Source organism: Tenrec ecaudatus, chromosome 3 (assembly GCF_050624435.1).
Source record: "Tenrec ecaudatus isolate mTenEca1 chromosome 3, mTenEca1.hap1, whole genome shotgun sequence".
NCBI lineage: Eukaryota > Metazoa > Chordata > Mammalia > Afrosoricida > Tenrecidae > Tenrec > Tenrec ecaudatus.
In genome coordinates, this window is record NC_134532.1 from 60,542,191 (window position 1) to 60,566,928 (window position 24,738).

Sequence of the window (24,738 nt, forward strand, 5' to 3'; positions counted from 1 at the left end):
AGTAAAGAGAAGACAAGAAGCTTTGCTCAAATAAGCATGTGACTGACCCACAGACTCAAATGCTGACCTCCAACTCAGTAGCCCAGGTCTACTAGTCACCGAGGTGCTTAGCCACAGCTGCAAGTCCCAAGATCGGAACAGCAGATTCACGAAAGGGCAGTGGATTTGGTCAATAAAAAGCAACCTGGATGTTGCTATCCAGGTCATTCTACTAGGTTCACATCTCCGTTTGGGTCAGAGCAGCAAAGGGACAGAAGGACCGCGCATCTGAAGGAGAGAACTGCAGCGGCCCGTCCTCGGGAAACCAGAGGGGTGGGCAGAGGAGGACACATCGGTCTCCCACCAGACAAGAGGAGCACACACAAGGCACAGGAAAGGCAGGCTGGGGACACAGGGGGGCTGGGGCCTTCCTTTCGGAGACAGGCTGACATGTCAGGACCGACTAGTCAGAGATGAAGCAGGAAGAGACTTTGAGAACCAAGCTAGAGAGCCGGCGAGAGATGGAGACACACCCTACTAAAGGGAGATGGGCAAGGCGCCTGAAACGGCTCACCCCAAAAGGCAGGATTCTGTTCTAGCACATATCAAAAGTCAGTTAAGGAACCCACAGTGGGAACTGAGGAGCTGCTCCTTTGAAGACCGAGATAGTTTCATAAAAGTCAGTTAACAGTGGTTAGGGAAAGCCTCGCCAGCCTCCTGAGGGAGACCAGGACACATTCAGAAGAGATGTGGTCCCGGCCTGTGTTCTGAGAGAATATGTTTGAGGAATCTGCAGTATTCGGATTCAGCTAAGAAGCAACACGGGGAGCCCTGGTTAACGCTGGGGCTAAGCACTAGACTGCTCCATGTAAGGTCAGTGGTTCGAGCCCATCAGCATCCCCACAGGAGAAAGATGAAGCAGTCTGCTCAACAAAGATTTAATCCCAGAAAGCCTAGGGAACAGCTCTACCCTATTCAATGGGGCCATTATGACTCACAGCTCTGAGTCTGAATAGACTCCACAGCAATCGGCTTGGTGAGGGGATGTTAAGACAAGCCGAAAGAAAGCCCATGGAAGGAGAACCAGGTGGGGTTCAATCAAAAATGGAAGGCCGTGAGCTGGGGCTCCCTCACTCAACCCTTAGAGACATGATCTTCCAAAGTGTCAATAGTAGCTTCCCTCCAAGAATCTGCTTCCTACAGCTGAGATAGTTGGGACAAAAAGGGAGACATGCACCCCCTAAGTAGGCTCATCAAGCCCACAGGAAGAGACAAAGCAAGCAAGCCAGCAGGGCCCCAGTCCGAGGCCCGGCCCAGAGAAGTCACTGAGGCTCTGAAAGGGCTCCAAACCACTTAGCACCAAGAGCTCCCGGAAGAGAGGAAGGGCGTGCAGAAAGGATCAGAAAGTAAGGCCTCGGTGCTGGGCTTTCACCACTGGGAGCCACTTCCTGGGGAGGGAGCATTTCAGTATGTTCAGGTGGCTCCTCCCCAGGCCCCCAAATCAATCTCCACATGGGGAGTTTATGCCCAGGGTGGTGACAGCGCAAGGTCTTGAACTCTGAACAGGTAAAGTGAAACTACAAGTTGATACTTGCTCCCAATCCCCTTTTCCTTTCTTTGGCAATAAATTCAGTGTAAAATTCATTCTTGGGGACTGGGATAAGGGCATGCTGTCCAAATGTGTTGGGAATGAGGTTGATGCCCAGCTGTCACTGTGTGCCTGACTGCTGCCAGTCAAGTGAGGCTCAGGAGAGGGTCCGTGAGAAGCGAACACAACTTGTTGGAAAGCCCGAGGAACATGCACGCATCTGTGAGACAGCCCAGGCCACGGCTGCAGGAGGTCCCCCAGCGCCAAGTCAACAAGCAAGGTCATGGCAGATCGGAGAGAAAAAGGAAAACTGCAATCTTCCAATGTTACCTCACAAGGGCCAAGGTGTTAGGATGTGGAACTGTAGCGCTGACCGTTAAGATCTCGCCAAGGAACGTCCCCTCTGACTTGTACATCTCTCCCTGCATGTTTCAAAACATGGGATTTATAAAACTTTGTTTAGCTCGGTGCTGGGTGCTAACGACTTCTAAGCTCTCCACCTGTACTGTCTTATTTAATAGTCCTAACACCTGACAAGACATGCCTATAGGATTTTTTTTTTACCTAAGACAGTGGTTCCCAACCTTCCTAATGCTGCAACCCTTTCATACACTTCCTCATGTTGTGGTGACCCCCAACCATAACATTATTTTCCTTGCTACTTCATCACTGTCATTTTGCTACTGTTATGAATCATAATGTAAATATCTGGTGTGCAAGATATATTTTCATTGTTACAAATTGAACATAATTAAACATACTTAAAGTATACTGATTAACCACAAAACAATATGTAATTAAATATTGTGAAATATTTGTGTTTTCCGATGGTCTTAGGCGACCCTTGTGAAGGGGTCTCGACCCACAAGTTGAGAACTGCTAACCTAAAAAAACATGGAGAGAATTGGAGGCGGCTCCAAGAAGTGTGTGGAAAAGTCAAAGGAAATGATGATTCCAAGAAACTCCTTTCATGAGTAACGTGAGCCAGGGTACCTTTTTCTTACTTTATCATGCATCTCTGTGAAGGGGCATCCTTAGAGGGCCAGGCTGTTTACTGAAGTGTCTGCTCGTTGATAGGTTGATCCCCCAGCCAAACCCCTGATAAGCTGTGCGGGTTATCACAGCTGAGAAGAATGTGGGATGGGAAACAGCCAGCCGGGGAAAGGAATTGGGCAGAACAGATTCTAAATGAATCTTTCTCATCTACTTAGAGCTTTCCAGGGGCCACCAGGAGTGTGTCCTCCCCTTTGGAGGAGTGGGGGGGGGGGGGGTCAGCAAGGAGCCGGTGGTGGGGCTGTGCTAGTGGCGGGGGGCGGGGGGGACTCCTCTTACTCATGGAACAGCCTCGGATCGATCAACCCCCTGAAGGGTCCAGGGAAACTGCTCCAGCTCCCGCTTTCCCAGGGGCACAAGTCTGGTGTGGAACACTGCTCCTCCTTTGAAGCAGAAGGAGTGGCCTGGTTAGCGGTAACAGGTCATGATCTGGTGCTCAGGCAGGGGTTGAGAAAGTGGGGAGCAGGAAGCCATAGGGACAGTCTTTTCTTTTCTTATCTCAACACATTGGCTAAGGCAGGGGATCTGTCCGCAGACTCACACTTCCTTGCCAGTGAGTGACTCCAAAGTCTAAAGAGGTGATAAAACCACACCTACTGCCTCCAAAGCTGGTAGGGCGACCCCATGTGTGTCACAGTCGGATAGCACTCGCAATGGCTGTGATCTTTCAAGTCAGCAGTTCAAAACCAACAGGCATTCTGTGGGAGAAAGATAATAAAGCTTTCTACTCCCATAAAGAGTTAACCCCACAGGGACAGCTCTATCCTGTCAACAGGGTTTCTATGAATCAGAATCAACTTGATGGCAGTGAGTCTGAGAGAGAGAGAGTTTGAGTGGGGTATGGATGTGTGTGTGATTGATTTCAAAAGGAAGGTCTTTCTTCTGAGGTGTCTCTAGGTGGAGCCAAACTGCCAGCCTTTTAGTTTACTAGCAGTTATGGATTGAATTGTGTCCCCTCCCCACTACAAACATGTGTCAAGTTGGCTAGACCATGCTTCTCAGCAGTTGGGCAGTTGTGTAATGATGTACTCTGACAGCTTATGAGGCCATGAAATGAGGGAGTTATAAACTGATGTGATGGTTCCTCTGCTTTTACCTGCAGTGATGTCATCTATCGTCCTCTGTAAAGCCTGCCCTGTCCGTGCTAATGAAGCAGGATTAAGGTCCATTTGTGATGCTAATAGGGCAGGATATTAGGGTAGGGTGTAACCCCCTTACACTGGTCAGCGCCCTCATCGAAGGAGAAGGGCTTCCCTGGGATGAGGCCTACACCATCTCCCTCACTGTGCACAACTGAACAAAGCACTGCCTGGTCCTGACCATCCTCGCAATTGTCCTGATGTTCCAGCCCCTTGTTGCAGCCACTGTGTCCGTCCATTTTCAAGCATCCATCTCCGTGTAAGAGATAAAAGGAGAGAAAAGCACACGGGGCGGGAACTCAGTACCACCAAGAAAAAGGAGATCAGCAGATAGAGAGCCTCCCCTAGAGCTGGCGCCCTGAATTCAGCCTCCTAGCCTCCTCAACAGGAAGGGTGTACAGGTGTGTTTCTGTAAGCTAGTCCTGGGGGGGGCGGGGGGGGGGGCGGTGCTGTTGCAGCAGTAAGGAACTAAGAGAGCAGCTGAGCAGCTAACCAATCACCACCCAGGGCCAACCTAGGGGACAAGGAGCTAGTAACTCACGGCTCTGTTATTTCTAATAACACAAGAAAATGTGCCGTATTAGCAATGTAAAGGTGGTGTTTGAATTCTCTAATTCCTGATCCTTATGTCTCTAGGACGTGGGTAGTTTAGGACATCTTAAAATCTTCTGATTCCCTCTAGACTAGTCTAACGGAATGTTGGAAATACACTAAAGAGCTGTGATTCACAGCAGCAAATAGCTGAGCTTCTTACAATGTCCTCTTTTGTACTTGTTCGAATATGAAGCACATATTTCCCATACACTGTTGTCAAAAACTGTGCTAGGCAAAGAAATCTTGATTAGAGCATGATATTCCTCAATGTCCCCAGCTGGACACTGAGTAATGACCCATATTTCCCAGAGTATTAACTTTTCAGTTTGACAACCTGGGGTTTTTAGACCACGGGAAAAAAAATCAAACTCCTTTTGTCATACAGACAAACGTGAGAACATTTGTGCACGTGGAAATTCTCAACTATCATGCCTAGAATATTCTTTTGTTCCATTTAACTAATTACATAGACTCTTGGGCAAGAAGAGCCTGTACAATGGCTGTGTGCGCCACGGCTAACCAAAAGGCCTGTGGTTCAAGCCCACATGATGGTCAGCAGGAGGAGGGTCTGCTTCCACAGCAATTAGTCTTGCTAAGCCCTGGGGCACTTGGTTCTGTCCCTAGACCAAATGAGTCAGAATGATGGCACTGGGTCTGATGTGGGCTTTGCATCTGGGCAGAGGCATGCTGGAGGCCATGGACCTTGCCCTGTGCTCCGCATGACATCCCAGAGCCCAGATCAGACCTCTGCAACTTACTTGTGAGATAGCTGTCCCTTTCTTTCCTTTTCTTCCCGGGCCCACTGTAACTGGGAAAGGCCCCTCGTTCTCCTTCCCAGACTTCCCTCATAGCTTCCCTTCCACATTTAACTGACAGAGAGCAGCCGGTAAGAAGGCAAGTGCCCAATAAGCACCCTCCCCCATGCCTGGCAGGCACTAGGCTCCCAAGACCCATGCCCAACACCTGTTACCTGCATGCCCTGAGGTCAAAACACCAAAAGGCAGGGCGCCCAGGCCAATTCCAAAAGGTTAGGGACTCCTGGTCGGAAAGAGATTAGCTATCACACAAAGTACTCGGACAATCTCTCCTTGGCACACTCCAAGGAGATGATCCGGTGGTCACACACACACATACACACACACACACACACACACACACACACACACACACAGTCGCACAGGGAAACATGCGAAATACTAATCACAGCGACTTCTGCTAAATGTGACTGTGTTCGTGGGTTTTCTTTCTCATTCTCACTTCTCTGGTTGTCCCAGTTTTTCTTAGAATTACAACGGAATTCCTTTTAATCACAGACTCCCCGGAAGACAGAATGCTTCCTTTGGACAATCCAGTAAGACACTAGGGGTCAGGGGGAAACCACACACAGACACCACACACACAAAACAACCTTCACGGAGCGGCAGCTTTGTGGGTCCTGGGTTCTATTTCTAACCTCAACCTCCTCGGGACTTCCCCTGTTGCCTCATAAAGACATTTCTAACACTAAACATTATTTTACAGTGGCTCCAGTAGTAATTATTTAACTTCTTTAAAATCTCACAGAGACTCACTGTCATAGTGACCATATGTGAAAGATCCTGAGACCATGCCAATTCCAAGTTGTCTTTTTTGTTCCAGTAAGTCACAGAAAGACTCCTCAAATCTCAAGGGTCTGTTTTCAATGAAGCATTACAGACAGCACTGAAAAGTAAACTTTGTTTTCTTGTTAGCTACGTTTACATACAGTTACATGATATGCTGCCATATATTTTACAGCTGTAATCAAGGAGTCCAGTCTGGTTTAGATTTGCTCCTTCCCTTGTCAGGGATGTCTACAGTCATCATCAAGACTACAACTTAGAACGCCAGACCTTTCTGTTACTTACATGTAGCTCTGCTGATACACAAGCACATACCACGTGCTACCTTAGATCTTCAAGCCCTTTCTACTTCTGTGGCATCATAAGACAGTTCTAAAGATCGTCGGTTTGCATTTAAATGGTCCTGGATCCTCAATCGACAGATACAAAAATAATCATGACATTTACTATACGTGGAAGCGAGGGGGAGATGAAAGCATGCTAACCTAGTCCTGCCAATCCTGGACCCACTTTCCACGTCATCAAGTAACCCAAACTCTGAGTCCATTCACCGTTTCTAAAATAAGAACACCACCACCTGTCCTGGTAGTAAATCTGCTGAAGGTCACACTGGTCGGTGTGGGAGGTTCTGTTACCACTAACTGCTAACACTACTCTCTGGGGATCTCAACTCCCATTCCCATGGACTCACCTTCTATGAAAAAGTGTGGGGCTGTCAGTGCAGTAAACCCTGAGCAAGCTGTTGAGATTATAAAAGTGAAAATGCAATGTCCTGTTCCTAGAGAGTCTCCAGTGGAGTGGGGGAGAGACAGCAGGAGACACAGGGGTGGGAAGTAGGGTATGGCCCCCCAAGAGGTTTGGGGCCTAAAGTACAGGCTTCCTGGGAGTCCAGAGAGGTTCTAGAGGAGGTGATGTGAGAGGGGCTGGGCCTGGAAGGAGAATTAGAAGCTGGCCAAGCACAGGAGGAGATGCGACAGTTGGTCTTCCCCAGCAAGAGCGCCTCTACTCTCAGTCAACACTCAGCCTGCACTTGTTGTTGCTGTGGGTGCTGTTAAATTGGTTCCACATCTTAACCACCCCACAGACAACAGAAAGAAGTACGCCCCAGTTGTGCACCATCCTCACAAGCATTGCTATTTTTGAACAAATGCCAGTCCATCTCTTTCAGGGCCTTCCTGTTTTTCGCTAACGCTCTATTTAACCAAGCGTGACGTCCTGCTCCGGGGACTGGTCCCCCGGTAACATGTCTAAACGAACTGACACAAAGCTCCGCTTCTGAGAAGCACTCTGGCTGCACATCCTCTGAAACAGATTTTGGAAGCCCCTGGTAGAAAACACCACTGTGGAATCCCTCTTCTTTGTCAATGCCGTCATGTAGATAAACGCTCAGTTCTCCTCTCCTTCAGTCTCCGTGTTCACTGCACAGTGTCAAGTGCATGAGGCAAACTTCTTTCTATCGATATTAAATGTTCATATGCACGAGACAGCTCTTGAGGGTTTGAGAATGTCCGGGTATAGCCCTAGTCCCGTTGCATGACCGATGTTAAAATCCTAACTGAGATATAGTCTATTAATATGGTCCTTCTTCAACCCATGACCCCTTTAGACTCTGCTGGTGGCTACAGTCCCATTTTTCAGGGAGCTCTCTGCTGTGCTAATAAACAGGATAAGGTGGCATTAAGTCTCCACCTTAGTAGGGGGTATGAAACAAGCCACCACTTTGTTAGGAAACAAAGTGGGGGGTCTGCTGAAAGACAAAAACCACCAAGAGCCATCTGGGGAACACATGGAAATTCTAGGACCACAGGAAAAGCCACTAGTGGATCGGGGTCCAGATGTCTTTCTGAAATGGTGGAGAGCGAGACCAGAGGCACCAGAGGCTGCAGCTCAGAGACCATGGGCCAGAGCAAAGGAACCCGTCTGAACCAGAAGCCACGGAGAAGAGGCCATGAAGCAGAACCGAGAAGCAGGGCCAAGACTATGAGACTGTGGGGTGGATCAGTGGGCTGGCTTCCTGGTCCACAGAGGCAGGAGCCACGGATCCACACGTGCCTGCCAGCTGTGACGAGACGCTACTGCATCACTGATTATATCCTTCCTGTGGACCAGTCATTGTGTCCCTCCCTGATCTTGACGGTCCCTAGAAAGCCATCAGAATCTGAATTCTGTGTGTTGAGTTGCAACAAATTACCGAACCCAACAGGGAAGGAGAGTCAAAGGAGGTACAGGAGATGGCAAGTGATGATGGAAGGTGGCAGCAGACCTGACCCTGCATTTTGTAGCGAGAGAGGTCAGGTATGGCCCTGCGCCCAACACACGCTAACTTGTTAGGACAAATATCTTTAAAAAATATTTTAAAATCTTTTTACCACTGAGTTCCTGCTTTTCCGTAACATTTCAATTCACACACATAGAACAGTCCCATGACTTCTGGAAATGCCACCTTATATTACTAACCATTCCTAAACTTTCATTTCTCTTCATGTGGAGCAAAGGAGAGAAGTCAATGGCATATGTATCCAATGCCATTATATATTGAAATGCCCACTTAGGAGTATGGATGGTTTTGTCATTTATTATCTTACTGGGTAAGAATTACCCTGTTTATCCCTGGGTGTAGAACAGTGTTAACGTTCACTCACACAAGGCAAGACATATTAAGTAAGCACCTACAAAGTGCCCAGTAACAAGCCCAACAAAGTTACCTGTCCTTGGGCTCAACATTCCAGTGGGGAGCTCAATCAGTGTCAACAGTGCTCACTCTGGGCATTCAGATACCAGGCACAGCGCTAGAATCCCATTCTCCATCACCCTGCTATAGCAGGACCAGGATGTCTTTCTGACGTGCACGATTTAATTGGGAACATCGTGAAGGGTTTCACAGTCATATATACACATACATCCCAACAGTGCACAAAAGCACGCATCTCTTTGAGGATCACTGCCAACTTGATTCTTCCTGGTGAAATCTTGTTGAGCTACAGCAGCTGATGCCTGCTGATGTCTTCTGAGATCGCTCTGACAAGTCCCCTTTCGCTCTTTCAAGTTTTGAAACGGATAGGCACGGCCGCCTTTAAAATGCCACCTGACGGTGTCTGTAACGCACTACTACCCATTGCCTGTGCCCAGCACATCTCCACATTCACAGCACGTGAGCGGCTCGCACGGGAGGCTGCCGCTTTTGCTTTCTCTGATCGGCTCATCCAGCAGCCCCGAAGAGGCCGACGCCCTCCACACAACTTGTGGCTCTCGTGACGAATATTCTTCTCCACACTCGTCTTTTCACCCTAACTCTACGTTAGGGTGTATTTGATTTCACCCTTTCAAAACCACATCCAACGCATTATATTAAAATTCAACTCTGTGTAGGCACAGAAGACAAAGTAGACGCAAACACTCCGGCAGTCTGTTTTTTACTGACTTGAAAACTTTGCAACCCTAACTTTTTACCAAAAATACTCCCGAAAGACTCAGAAATACCATCTCAGCCCCCCCCACCATTTCCATAAATCGCCTGCCACATGGAGGGCCATTTCATTTCTTCTCTCAACTCAACTCTGATTCCTCAATAAAAGGCTTTTCGTGTGGCACAATGGAGGCAGGTTGAAGCAAAGGCAATGGCATTTACTTCTGAGCAGCAAGGTGAGAAGTCGCTAAGCAACGAGCTTCATGTTCAGCCAGGTATCCATCCTCTCAGCTCGACCCACAGGAAGAGCCCGTCACACTGACCGCTACTGCACACCTTCTGCCCTGGTTTGAGGAAAGCTGACCGAATGAGCCCACTGCCCAGCCCAAAGGACAGTCACCGACCACAGACAGGAGCTCCAGTGACAGGTGACTCAGAATGGAAAGTGTGAGATGGATTCGGTATTAGAGACTTTCTGAGAAAGGAGAGCTGGCAGCTTTATTACCCCATGAAATACATACACAGCACATACATGTACGTGAGCTTGACTGCAGACGTTTCTCTTCCTGAATCACAGTAAAAGTGGAATCAACAGTAACTGCCTTTTAAGAGAGGGGTTTTTACATTTTGGCTTTCAAATGATTATTTTTGATAACAAGAGGTCTGCAAAAATAAATAAGCTTTCTCTACGAACTCAGAAATGTACTCTGTACTATACCATCAGTAGAAATCTCGTGTTATGCTCACTACTCTATCATTGGCAGAAATATTGAGAAACACAATGCTGAAGAGCTTCTGGTTGACTCATTCACTGGTTTAGAGAAGAGCTCTGCCCAACAGGGTTGGGCTAACAGATTGACTTACCTAAAGAAACCCGTATGCGCTCATCTAAGTGAAAACCACAGGACGAATAGCGAGGGATGGAGTTGCAGTTGAGAGCACTGACAGGGGTGGCAGGAACTCTCAGTGGGGAAAGAACAGTCTTCAGTAAATAGTGCTGGGACAGCTGGATCTCAACATGAATTTAGACCTCTACCCCACACCACACCCAAAAATTAAGTCATAACAGGTCATAGATCCCAAAACCAAGAGCTCAAACTATTATACTCAGAGAAACCAAAGGATGAAATCTTAGGTTCAAGACAGGCAAAAGGTCCTTCTGAGATAGAACATCAAAAGCACAAGCCATCAGTGCTGACTGACTGTCATTTCCCCAGTGACGTCCCATCCATCAGCAGCCCAGCTACCAGTCCTGGGCAGCTGCTGGTCTCCACCTCTACATGGAGGACCTGCCTCTAAAGAGGATGCCTCCTCTGGAGCTTCTTACATGGCTGTCACCTCTGGGAATACACTAAAAGCCAGAGTTGGGCAATTTAACTGAGTGAATTCTTTAGAACACGAGCAAATATGATGGAAAGGGAAAAAAAGAAAGGAAGAAGCAGGAAGCTGAGAGATGGCAGGAGGCAGTGCAGAGGACAGCAGACCAGCCTGGGAGGAGGGGAAGCACTAGAACGGATAGCTGAGTCACACCATAGTTTGACCCCAGCAGGAAGCCACACCAAACGCTCCCGGCTACCTCTGAACCAAAAGTTGAGTGAGGTGCTGGGAGTCTGGCAAGGAGTCCCATCAGACGCACCTCTTTTTTCCCCCAGAAATGGAGGACAGAGTGGTTAAGTGGCTTTATGAGGGCGGGTTATTACGTCATGAGGATAAGGATTCGAAGGGAGACACACTCTGTCTACGAAGTGCCCTACACTAGATGTGGGCAATAGGCAGTTCCCTGCAGAGCTAGGTTAGAAAGGGCAGGGGGAGCAGGGATCGGTGTGGGGAGCGGTAAGGGAAGGTGGAAGGCTGCAGACTCACAGCCTAGACAGGAGGGAAGCACGCACAGTAACTGCACGCAGGGAGCAAGAGACTGCAGAGAAGCAGCCAGACCACGCGAGGCCACCTGGAGCGGAATGTAGCCAAGTGCTGCTCTGAAAGGTTTGAAGAAGGGGCTGATGTGACCCCACTTGCATTGAAGGGAAAGGGTTGAAAAGAGCCAAGTGAACAAAAACTAGAGCAATCACGGGAGAGAGGATGATGGCCTGGGCACAAGGAGGGGCAGCGGGCCACCTGAGGGAGGCAGTACCTGCCAGGGAGAGTGGGCAATGGGCAAGATGCCCCCTACTCTATGAAGTCTGCAGGGTCAGTTTCCTCTCCCCCCTCTTCCACATGTTCTTACATTAATTCACTGCCATCAAGTCAATCCTGACCCATACTTACCCTATAGAGCAGGCTAGAGCTGTCCCTGTGGGTTTCCTGGGGCTGTTACTGCGGAGCAGAATACCTTATCTTTCTCCCACAGAGGGACTGAGGGGGCTCTGAGCTGCTGACCTGGTGGCTAAGAGCCCTAAGCCCCAGTATCTGAACACATGTCTCTGTGCAGCATCGTAGGAACCCTGGAGATGCAGCGGTTAAGTTTCAGCCATTATCTAATTTGGTGGCTGCAGCCCACCAGTCCTCTGTGAGCCACAGATGTGGCAATCAGCTTTGGTAAAGAGCGCTGCTGTGAGAACTCTCTGAGGCAGCTCCACTCTCTTACAGAATCACCAAGTGTCGGGGCTGACTGGATGGAGAAGGACTTAATCCAGCACGTAGCACTGATAGCTCCCACTCTCTCACCTGAGAGCCCTGAACCCTCTCAGTAATGCCCTCTTTTCCCCAGGGTGGCCCTGAGATAAAACTAAAAGCCTTCACAGGCTGACACCCATGCTGTCTGCATCTGCACATTAATCTCATCTAGCGTGGTCCAGGAGCCCTGGTGGCATAGTGCTCATGTACTGGTCTGAGGTCTGAAAGGTCAGCTGTGAAAATCCACCAACTGCGCCTCGGGAAGAAGACAGGGCTTTCGACTCCTGTAGCGTTCCAGTCTCAGAAACCCGCGGAGTTCTCTAGACTCTGTCCTACAGGATCCCAATGAGTTGGAATCAATGTGATGGCAGTGAGTTTGGGTTTTGGTTTTGAGCTCTGTCCAACCTCTTCTCAACGCAAGGCAGACCACATCAGTACCTTGTTGAAAACCTTTTTATATGCATTGCTACTGTTCTCAAATTCAAACATGGATATGAAAAAGAAACTTTCTTACGATGCTGGATTGCAGTCCTTAAAAATAACTACATGGATTCCGAAACTACTTTAGATATAATATAGCTATAAAATACTTCTATAAAGCAGGGATTTTGGTGGGTGCATAAGCCAATGTGGTGAAGAAAGGTGATGGTGCCTGGCTATCCAAAGATAGAGCGTCTGGGGTCTTAAAGACTTGAAGGTAAACAAGCGGCCATCTAGCTCAGAAGCAACAAAGCCCACATGGAAGAAGCACACGAGCCTGTGTGATCACAAGCTGCCGAAGGGATCAGGTATCAGGCATCATCAGAACAAAAAATCATATCATTGTGAATGAGGGGGAGTTTGGAGTGGGGACCCAAAGCCCATCTGTAGGCAACTGGACATCCCCTTACGGAAGGGTCAGGATGCAGTGTAGCACCGATGAAATATACAACTTTCCTTTAGCTCTTTAATGCTTCCTCCACCCCACACACCCCCACTTTCATGTTCCCTGAGTATATATAAGCTTCGGTTGGAAATATATTCTCTCTCTCTCTCTCTGCTTGGATCTAGCAGCTGAGATTGTGGCCGTCCAGGAGGTGAGTATTCCCATGCTTTATCTTGTCTAAAGTCTCTTTAATTTTACCCCTCAATTACACAATCACCCCTTGGACCCATTCGACTTTGGAGGCTGGTACCCCACATATAATTTAACAAGGGTCACGAGGAGGTGGGGTAGCTGATACGAAGGAGTCAGTAGAAAGGAAATATTTTGAAAATGATGATGGCAGCATATGTACAAATGTGCTTGATACAAATGATGTATATGTTATTATAAGAGCCCCAATTAGTATAATTTATTTTTAAAAAATTTTTAAAGACCTTTGTCTGTGAAAGCTGAACGCTCTGGACCTGAGGGAGCAGGAAGTAAGCATTGGGCTGAGGTTTTGCAGACTCTTCAGCAGAGATTCTGCGAGCCCCGATTCCAGATACCTGCAGAGAGAAGGGGGAAATTACTCTTCTGTTAGAGCTTTGGAACGCATTCACCATGACACTGAAGTAGTTTGCCCAAGGATGTCTGTGGTCACTGCATGGCCTTCAAGATTCTGACATTCCAACTATGATTGAGATCTTTGCTGTAGGCAAAACAGGACTACGGCTGTATTCCACCTGAAAAGTATTTGTCTGCAGCGCATCTTGTGACACATGGTAGCTTTTCTGATGGTGGACCTCCAGTTTAACACAAATCAAGCAGAGCCAACACAACAAGGATTAATCATGGCACATACATTACTTGATTTATACTGCTAAAACCTCACAGGTGACACTTCCTGGTCAAGGTCCCTAATTTTTGTGAACAAATGACTCCTTTCTCCCACACCAGTATCATGATCCTAATTCTACCTTACAAATCCGGCTGGACCTGAGGATGTACACTGGTACAGATAGGAACTGGAAACACAGGGAATCCAAGGCGGATGATCTCTTCAGGACCAGTGGTGGGAGTGGCAATACCAGGAGGGTGGAGGGAAGGTGGGTTGGAAAGGGGGAACCGATTACAAGGATCTACATGTGACCTACTCCCTGGGGGACACACAACAGAAAAGGGAGTGAAGGGAGATGTCGGACAAGGTAAGATATGACAAAATAATAGTTTATAAATTATCAAGGGTTCATGAGGGAGGGGGACCAGGGAAGGAGGGGAAAAATTAGGAGCTGATGCCAGGGGCTTAGGTGGAGAGCAAATGTTTCAAGAATGATGAGGGCAATGAATGTACAAATGTGCTTTAAACAACTGATGTATGTATGAATTGTGATAAGAGTTGTATGAGCCCCTCATAAAACGATTAAAAAAGAAATATGATTCCTTGTGCTCAAGTCTTGATACGCAATCGATGCTTCCTGATTGGAACTGTCCAGGGCTGAGAGGGGCGGAAGCAGATTGCTAGAGGTTGTGCCTAAATTGAACATGAGTGACAGCCCTGAGTGTTGAACGTCGTTAGCATTTTATACTAGCAAAGCGAGTAGCATGGTAGAGGTCTTTGTTTTGCTCAAATAGCCGTGCAGCGGTTCCTGGTGAGGGTTGACAGCTCTGTCCTCTACTGAAAGCGGTGTGCAAGTGGAAAGGTGACTGCTGGGTTCACTGTCCGTGCTGTTGTTGCTGTTAGGTGTATAGGTACACAACCGAGTGAAGCACTGCCATCCCCGCCATGGTCCCTGTGCCTGAGCTCACTGTGACAGCGCTATGTCAATCCACCTCCTTCAGGGCCTTCCCCTCTTTCGCTGCCCCTCTACTTTACCAAACACGATGTCCTTCTCCAGGGATTGTCCCCAAGAGCCTTGCATGTTACTGACATAAAGCAGGAGAAATGAGACGAACACTTCCAAAATTCTTTTTCAAAGTACCAAGCCCTCTCTATTAATACCAAATAACGTGAGAAGATGAAAGCCTTACGTGATAGGAAAGGATTCCATGTGAAGAGGTATTAATAAATAAAGAACTTGCGACGCTTCCTTCTTCAGTAGGTAAGAAAATAATTCTGAAGGAAGTTTCCCCCATTGCTGGAATTACCTGGGGAGGAAAACAGGTACCAGGTAACTATTTGGAATGCAACTCCTTCTGATAAACTGTTTTTCAGAGTTTCTTCTGGTGATAACTGTAGCAGATGTTGCATCCTTGCGATCTTTAATTTTCCAAGTATCATGAGTCTTTAAGGATCCCCAAACTGACCACTCTCCAACAACCTAGGGATTTTTCAAAGAACAAGACGGTGGCCAAGTCTTTTCACTTCAGTTGGATCAATGTGTCTCGCGTCTTTCTTTTCCTCGTTTCTTCCTGACTCCCATGTCCGACAGCCTGACATAGCACTGAGAACAACCCACGTGCAAACTTTAATCCTGAATAAAAACCAAGAGCAATATTTGCCATACACAGAAAATGTGTGTGTGTGTGTGTGCATGTGTGTGTTCACGTGTACAAAGAAAGAGGGGGGAGGGAGGGAAAAGATTGCAATCTTTGAGCCCTGGCAGTGCAGGGGTTAAAGCAATTACTTGCTAACCAAAAGGTCAGTGGTTGGAACCCCGCCCCTCCGGTGCAGATTAAACCAAAGCCCAAACTCACTGCCATCGAGTAGATGTAGATTCACAGTGACCTGGAGGACTGGGTGGAACTGCCCTTGTGGGTTCCCCAAACTGTAACTCTTTCCAAAGTACAAAGTGTCGCCTTTCCCCCCTAGAGCAGCTGGTGGTTTCAAACTGCTGACCTTGCAGTTAGCAGCCCAACGTGTAATCATTACACACTAGCATTTAGGTTACAGTCTTGGAAACCCGAAGGGGCGGTGCTATTTTGTCCTACCGGGCCTTTATAAGTGAGAATCAACTCAATGGCAATGGGTTTGGTTTGGTTGGACTAGAGGCTTCAACAAGTTTTGTGGGCAAGTACTATTATCTTTTCCTTCATCAATTTTTCATGAACTTTTAAAAATTTCCCCACCATGTATATAATGTAAAGTCAGTGTAAGTAAAGGAAATAACAAATAAGTAAGTCTACAAGAAAAAAGCAGGGTTTTGAATTGTGTTACAGAGATCTAAATTGGCTTTAAGGAGATCTTGTAAGCCCACTATTAGGAGCCCTGGTGGTACAGTCTGTTAAATACTGTAAGGCCCCTGGTTCAAACCCACCAGCCATTGCACCACAGGTGAGAGAGGGATCCTGCTCCAGTAAATATGCACAATCTCAGAAACCCTCTGGAGCAGTTTTGTACGATCCTGTGGGCTAGCAATGCGTCAGAAATGACTTGCTGGCAGTGCCAGTACTCCCTGTGCTTCGAGAGGAGGGCCCATACATTTCTTGGTGAGCTGCAAGCTGTACAGATCACAAGTGTGTGCCTGTGTGTGCCACTCAGTGCTTCAGCATCTGTCACATTCCCAGATAATTACGCTACAGTTTCTTGACCCAAACACACACAGACATTACTACCTAGTTTAGGCTCTTTAAAAAAATGCTACTGATCAAGAGCCACGGAAACTATGCACGTGAACAACTGTGAAAATAACTGCTAACATAAACATGTAGAGGAAAGGAGTTTGGGTAGCATAAAAAGGGAGAGGCAAAGGAGCAAAAAGCAAAAGCCCCGAGCCAAGGAAATCAGTAAGGTCTGGAAGCCGGCCCCCGCATGGCTTCCACACGCCCATCAGCACTCACCCTGCAATGGACAGGAGGCACATGAAAATGGCTAGCAGCTGTGAACACAGAATTCACCACGACCTCGCTCTCCCGGCTAGGGTTGTGAACATGGAGGATCTCTGCTGCTGGCTGTCCCAGGAACCTAGGACAGGAAACAAAGAGAAGAGGTGACGCATTGTACAGCCATCCCCCTCTCTCTCTCTCTCACACACACACATACATATACACATACACACAACACTGAAGCTGTTGAAATTCATTACAAATTTAAAAGAGGTAATTAACAAATCTTGTTAAGTACTTAATGCACAATAATTTTTTTTTAGAAATAGACATTTTACAAGCCTTAGACCAGGCCACAGTAGCATCTCACTTGTTTATTAAAAGAATTCTACATGCTTTTAAAAAAACAAAACAGAAGACCATGTCGTGGGAAACAGGCATTTTACTGATTGTAGACTTTAAGTCAAGTGAAGTGTGATTTTTAGATAAGAAATGGTATTCACAAAACCCCAAATTTGCTTTCAGAATACTGAATCTCTAGAGTGTGCGTGTGTGTGTGCGTTTTATAACTTTGACAATGGCCTGCCACCACCTGTGAGCCAGCACAGGGCCCGTGGGACCCATGGGGTTTGCTAAGTTGCAACTGGCTGCTAGGCGTACGAACTAACCCCGTGGCACCTCACAGCTGCACTGTCTTTGAGACGACCTTTCAATTCAGAGATCCCACTTTGTTACATCTTAAAGGAGGGACATTTTAATGGCTGCTTATACAACTCTTCTGAGAGAAAGGCAAACCCTGCAGACCTCTAGCAGTGGTTATTGGGAGTTTCAGGAAACTATGAGAAAGTTCCTTGGCTTCTTACCTCCAAAAAGCAGGCATGTGCACACATGCTTCCCACGCTCTCTACTTACCTTGCAGAAAGAGCCCTGCTGTACAGCAAACGCACTAACTGAGGGGGACTTTTCTGTTCTTTCTGCATCTACAATGTCCGCTCCAGCCAAGGGGCTGCAGGAAGAAGGGAGCTGGGTAGGCTCTAGCCCACCACCTACCTGGCCTTTCTCCTCTGTTCGTTTCTTACTGAGTCCCCCTGCTCAATGCCAAACCCTCTCCAGTTATGTTGTAATAAGCAGAGTCAGCAAAATTGTCACTCAAGTCATTTCCACAGTTTTAGTAGCCTCATTGGCAGGAACCCAAAATGCACAACTCGCTAATATGGCCCAGAAATCAAACTACAGTCTAAATCCAGCAAAGCAACCACAAAAACCCGTATTAAGCCATGCCAATATTCCTCTCATTTTATTCTGATTTCTATAATGATAGCAATGCTCTTTGTGAAAAAAAAATGAAATGCATGCTTTCACATACAATGAGATTGCCAAGGTCCTCGATTACCGCCACTGAGTTATCGGGCTTTTCCATTTCTCCCTCCTACTTGTAATCATAAATCATTATGACGCTTTAATATGTCCAGTGTGCATTAGAAGAGCAAGCTTTAGAGCCAGTTACAAATAAAGCACACAGCATCTGTGTTAGTCTAGGTACTTTAGAGAAACAAATCCACAAAAACTCATGTATAAGAGAGAGGTTTATATAAAGGTTAAGTGCACATCAAGAAACCATCCCTACCCAGTGCTGCCCAAACCCACAAGTCCAACATTAACCTATATGTGCAACACCAATCCACAAAGTCCTCCTCCATCTCACAAAACAGATGCAATGATGCCGACTGCAGGAGGAAAGCCAAGTTAGTGAATGTGTAAGCATCTCAGCGCTGGCAGGGGTCTCCCCAGGGCTGCATCTGGGTAGGTCCATGTGGCTTCTCCTTGGGGATGTCTTGCAGGAAGTGAGCCTTGTAAGCTGAAGCAGGGAACTGCTAAGGCAGCTGCATCCTGGTCTGACCATCAGAAAGCAAGAGACCCAAGAACTAGAAAAGTGAGGCTCACGGAGCCATTTATCCCTCCACCCTTCAATTAACTCCACATGTGTTTATCAGCCTGGTCGGCAGTATCTGTGACTAAAATCTTAATCGTTTAAAAGTAGTAAAATGTTTTATTTTGTACTACCGTAAGCATGGTGGCATTGTGGATTATGTGTTGGGCTACTAACTCCAACGTCAGCAGTTCGAAACTATCAGCCACTCCACAGGAAAAAGATGAGGTTTTCTACTCCTGAAAAAAGTCACCGTCTCAGAAACTCACCGGGACAGTTCTAGCCTGTGCTATAGGGTGACTGTGCGTCAGAACTGACTTGATGGCAGTGAGTTTAGTCTACCATACCCACACTGGGTTACCTCAGAAATCGCCACCCCAGGGTAGGGGACTCACATGTGCCTTTTGCTCCTCAATTAAATTAAATAAAGACTACTGTTAGGCGTTAAGCAGATGACGTGAATCAATCACTCAGCGTTTAGTCATACTTCATTCTCTCAGCTTTTAGTCCATTCACAAAATGGGAACACAAGATTTCTGGTTTCAAGAATGCAAACATCTCCCGGAGGAAACACATTGGAGAGGAAGCTCCACGGGCTCTGCCACAAGTGCCTCACCCTGTGTCCACCACACGCCTCCCGCCAGGTCCAGCAGTAGGCCGGAGCCTACTTTCCATGAGACTATCTTTAGTCTGTGCTATTTTTAAAGGAGTTACAAAGATTCAAATCCCCTTCACTAGTGACAACGGGAGACATCCTATTAACTTAATACAAACTAAAATCTCTTATGATTAGCACTTTCAATCTTGGAACCAGTAGGATACGTACCCTCAAAATAAGCCTTACAAAAAGTGGGCAGAGGGCAGCGAGATAACGTGATCCGGATTTTTGCACCCGAGAAGGAAACTAACGCTGTGGAAAAGAAAGTGACCCTGAAAACAAGCATTACTGTCCAAAGCTGACTCCCAGACCACTAAGCCTTCATCTAACATGCCTGTAAGTCTTTATAGCTCAAGTAACCAAACAAAAACGAAACAAAACGCACGGTCATGGAGTAGATTCCCACTCAGAGCTACCTGATTGGACAGGACAGAACTGCACCTATGGTTTTCCGAGACTAGAACTCTACAAGAGTAGAAAGCCCTGTCTGTCTTTCTCCTGTGGGGCAGGCTGGGCTTTCAAACTGCTGACCTTGCAATTAGCAACTCCACGTGTGACCACCACACCCTCAGGGTTACAATAAAGGCTGACTAATTTAAAATAAAACCTACAATATAGAGAATATATAGTTTGTTCACTGGGATTTTTTTTAATGTCGCAGTAATTTATTTCCATAAATTTTCTGGTTCTCACAAGAAAAATAGCACACTGAGTTCTAGCTTCGAAACCAAAAGGTTTGTTCTGCAGCTTCCAGTGGACTGATCTTGGCCTGAGCGCACTGCCTCTCAGCAACAAATGCCCGATTATTGGCACTACACACAGATATTTGAAAGCATTACATACACACACACAATTATCCTTTCATCAGGGACAGAAGGTGCTGAGACAAGTGACATGTCCACACTTTGAAATCTTTCCATGAACTCTGTGAAGTGCTCTCAAAGTTCCGACAGTAAGGATCCTATGAAATGGAATTATTATTGTAATCTAACTACATTCACGACTGCTATTATATATCTTATGATACTTATCCACCTATCATCTCTACTCCTTAAAATAAATCCTACATTAAAATTTCTTTTCACATTAAAGACATTTCACAGAAGCAAAATGTTTTCTCATAATTTGAAACCAGGTTAAGTATTAATATAAATTCAGTCACTATTAAATGTCTTTAATTACAAGTAAACTAAGGAGCCCTGGTGGCTAGGCAGCCTTGGGCTGCAAACCTCAAAGTTCAAACCCACCAGCCACTCTGCTCGAGAAAGAAGAGGTTACCTACTCTGGTCACATTTACAGCCTGGGACACTATGGCTAGGAGCCATGGAAGACCTAATGGCGGTGGGTTTGGGTGTTTTGTTTTGATAGAAGTAAAATACATCACAAATCAAAACCAAACACCCACCCAAAATCTTGTGAAGTCGGAAAACTCATAGTACAGTCTCTCTCTCTTCCTCTCTCTCTCTCCCCTCCTCAAAATTTCCTTTAAAAGTTAAATGAGGTATCTTTAAAGACACTCTTTTTTTTTCCTCAAAGACACTCTTGAACTGAGTTTCGACTCTCCTTCACTACAACTCAGTGATGGCCTCCAGGAGGAAAGGGGATGGTGACCAGTCGAATGGAGGCGAGGGTACCAGGGGGCCGCCATTAACTGGCCCCAGATGGTCTTCTCTCCTGTGGTCACTTTGCGTGTAACTTTAAAAAGTACAGGGATGCACAACTGCTCAAACTGCTACTACACCGAACACTCGTTCACTCTTGGCTTGGAAACTCTAATCAGATCCTATTACTTTTGCAATGCTGCACCAACCTGCTTTCAGGGAGCTGATGGCACTGGTAAGCCTCAAACTTTATCGCATCCAACCTAAGATCCCCACCCTCCTGCGTTTCACCCCTGCCTCTTCCTCCAGCTTGCCAGACACAGTTCCTTCATCTCACTGCACTTAATGGCCTGTACGTAATTACTCGTTTATGCCGTCTTCTCCATCTAACTGAAATTCCCTCAAGACAAGAACTATGTCTTAATCATAACAATGACTTCTGTTCACAGACGGTAGTTTGGAATCCCTAAGGCATAAGCAAGCAGTAAAAATAAGTGAGTAAATGACTCTAGTTTAAAAGAATTTGGAAAAGTCCTTGAACTAACTACAAGCTTTTCTTTCTTGTTGTGTTTTGTTTTGTTTTTTGTCATTGGTTTGTTGTTTTCTTGTATATTGTTGCTTGGTTTTGCTCTGTCTTGTTTTTGTGCACATTATTATCTCCTCAGGCCTGTCTAAATAAGATAGGCTGGATGAACAATCTGGAGGAGAAAACAACGGGACTCAAAGTCCTGGGGGGACATGGGAGAGGGGGTGGTGGGGGAAAAGGTAGTGATGTTAACAAATCCAGGGTCAAGGGAACAAGTGGCCCAAATGGGTGGTGAAGAGGATGCAGGAGGCCTGGTAGATGTGATCAAGGGTAATGTAACCAAGAGGAAATACTGAAACCCTAATGAAGACTGAGCATGATAGTGGGAAAAGAGGAAAGTCAAAGGAAATAGAGGAAAGAGCTAGGAGGCAAAGGGCATTTATAGAGGTCTAAATAAATGCATTTACATATGCAAATATATTTATATATGAGGATGGGGAAATAGACCTAGGTGCATATATTAATAGGTTTAGTATTAAGGTAGCAGAAGGACATTGGACCTCCACTGAAGTACTTCCTCAATGCAAGAATACTTTCTTCTATTAAATTGGCATTCTATGATGCTCACAACCACTGAAGACAAATGGGTGCTTAAGCAAACGTGGTGAAGAAAGCTGATGGTGCCCAGCTATCAAAAGATATAGCACCTGGGGTCTTAAAGTCTTGAAGGTAAACAAGTGGCCATCTAGCTCAGAAGCAACAAAGCCCACATGGAAGAAGTACACCAGTGTGTGTGATCACGAGGTGTCAAAGGGATCAGGTATCAGGCATCATCAGATCAAAAAATGAGGTGGGGAATGCACAGTGGAGACCCAAAGCCCATTTACAGGCCACAGGACATTCCCTTACAGAAGGGTCTCGGGGAGGAGACCAGCCAGTCAGGGTGCAATGTAGCAATGATGAAACATACACTTTCCAATGTAGCAATGATGAAACATACACTTTCCTCTAGTTCCTAAATGCTTCCTCCTCCCCCACTATCATGCTTCAATGTACCTTACAGATCTGGCTAGACCAGAGGATGTACCCTGGTACAGATAGGAACTGGAAACACAGGGAATCCAGGGCGGATGATCCCTTCAGGACCAGTGGTGAGAGTGGAGATCCTGGGAGGGTGGAGAGAGGGTGGGTTGGAAAAGGGGAACCGATTACAAAGATCTACATGTGACCTCCTCCCTGAGGGACGGACAACAGAAAAGTGGATGAAGGGAGACATCGGACAGTGCAAGATATGACAAAATAATAATTTATAAATTATCAAGGGTTCATGAGGAGGAGAGGGGAGGGAGGGGGGAAATGAGGAGCTGATGCCAGGGGCTTAAGTGGAGAGCAAATGTTTTGAGACTGATGAGCACAATGAATGTACAGATGTGCTTCACACAATTGATGTATTTATGGATTGTGATAAGAGTTGCATGAGCCCCTAATAAAATGATTAAAAAAAGAACCACCACACTTATCAAGAAGTATAGGGTGATGAATGCACGAATGTGCTTTTCATAATTGATATATGCATGAATTGTGGTAAGAGATGTATGAGCCCCTAATAAAATGATTTTTTTTTAAAGTTTGTCATTACAAAAAAAACTAATTTTAATTTAAAAAACAACACAGACTTAATAATATTGGCTTTTAAAACATTCCATTACAAAATATAGTTATTAAAAATTGGAGTTGAGAGAGTGGAACACATCCTGACCCACCAAGCCCCTATGACAATATTCCTGCTCAGAGCACACAATGAACATAAAGGACCATAGGGCCAGCACCGCCACGATACAAGTCGTCCCTCACTGACCCATAGCACTACGAGGGACAACACTGGAGGCACAGTGCAGGAATTGTGCCCAATCTGACCCCACCACGCAGGGGCAAAAGGCTAAGGGCGTGCAACAGAGCAGCAAGGGGAGCAATTAAATGAAGTCCCCTGGGAATACCAAAAATAGACATTGGGGCCAGGGTGTGGCACCCCATCAGACTCTACCAGAAAACACACCTAAAGGTCAACAAACCGACCTTGAACTATTTATAGGCTTGTCTCTGTTTAATAGTTGGTTTGTTGTTTGTTGGTTTTTGTTTTGCTCTGCCTTGGTCTTGTGCTTCTTATTGTCTCTGCATGTCTATCTAGATAAGGTAAGTGGGCTAAACAAACGGCCATGTAGCTGAGAAGCAACAAGCCCACATGGAAGCACACCAGCCAGTACGATTGTGAGCTGTCATCGAGACTGGGCAACGGCATCAGGCAATCCATAACAAACAGTAAACAAAAATGCATTGTTGAGAATGAAGGAGGGTTTGTAGCAGAGACCCAAAGCCCATCTATGGACAATGGAACATCCCCTCACAGAGGGGTTGCAGGGAGGGGGGGATGAGTCAATCAGGGTGCAGTAGAGCACTAATGGGTCATGCAATATACCTCTGTTCCCTGGAGGCCTCCTCAACACCCACCCACCCCCTGCTATCACAGCCTCAGTGCCCCCTCCCAATCTAGACTATACGGGAACATGTACATAGGTATAGGCACATAGGTATATTTCTTAATTTTTATGAAAATGTTTCTTTTAACAAGTCTTAGGATCAGCATCCCTTGATTTTTTCTTTTCACAACCATCAAGTCAATTCTGACTCATGGCAACCCTGTAAGACAACAGAGAACTGCCCCAGTGGGTTTCTGAGACTGTAACTCTTTACAGGAACTGAACGCCTCATCTTCTGTAACAGAGTAGCTGGTGGTTGCCAACTGCTGGCCTTGTAGCTAGCCATCCACCCTCTCCACTATGCTGCAGTGTATGCTGTTGTGTGACCTTGGGTCCTTTCAGACTTGGAGTGTGATCCTGGAGGGCAGAGCAGGACTGCCTGTAAGTTACTCAGGCTGAAGTCTCTACTGGACCAGATCACCAAGCCCTCCCTCCGCCCTCCATCCCACCCAAGGTTGCTGTGGGTTTGAACTGTCAACTTTCAGTTCACAGCTGAGCACCTACCACCAGCATGCCATTTAATCTTGTGCAATGTATAAGGAATATCGTGAAAGTCAGTAATAAAAATAAAATGAGCTACTGAAAATTACAAAGAAAAGATACTTACTGCATTCCAAAATCTAGAGCTGATGGCTGAAAACGCAAGCCCTTTCCACTGAACAGTTTGTCTGAGAAGCTAAAAGAAAAGAAAACAGAAATTTACTTTCGTTGGCGTTTCAAAAATAGAATCTTAAGGCCGTCTGTGGCCCTCGGAGCATCTGGGAGACACAGCGTTAGCTCCTTTACAAGCAGAAACTTGAACTGACATTTACACTGAGATGGGGGTGGATTTAATCTTTTTGGACAA

The 24,738-nt window shown here is 46.4% G+C and overlaps 1 protein-coding gene across 4 annotated transcripts in view; it reads right to left on the minus strand.

Annotated features, from left to right (window-relative positions):
- Positions 1-24,738, minus strand: part of TMEM131L (transmembrane 131 like) — a 182,111-nt gene that overhangs the window by 64,642 nt on the left and 92,731 nt on the right. For all 4 annotated transcript variants that reach the window (XM_075543674.1, XM_075543676.1, XM_075543675.1 and 1 more), the window contains exons 4-7: positions 24,499-24,567; positions 16,655-16,778; positions 14,906-15,022; positions 13,333-13,443 (exon numbers count right to left, since the gene is read on the minus strand). In XM_075543674.1, the coding sequence (XP_075399789.1) occupies positions 13,333-13,443; positions 14,906-15,022; positions 16,655-16,778; positions 24,499-24,567 (421 nt within the window). The remainder of the gene's footprint in view (positions 1-13,332; positions 13,444-14,905; positions 15,023-16,654; positions 16,779-24,498; positions 24,568-24,738) is intronic.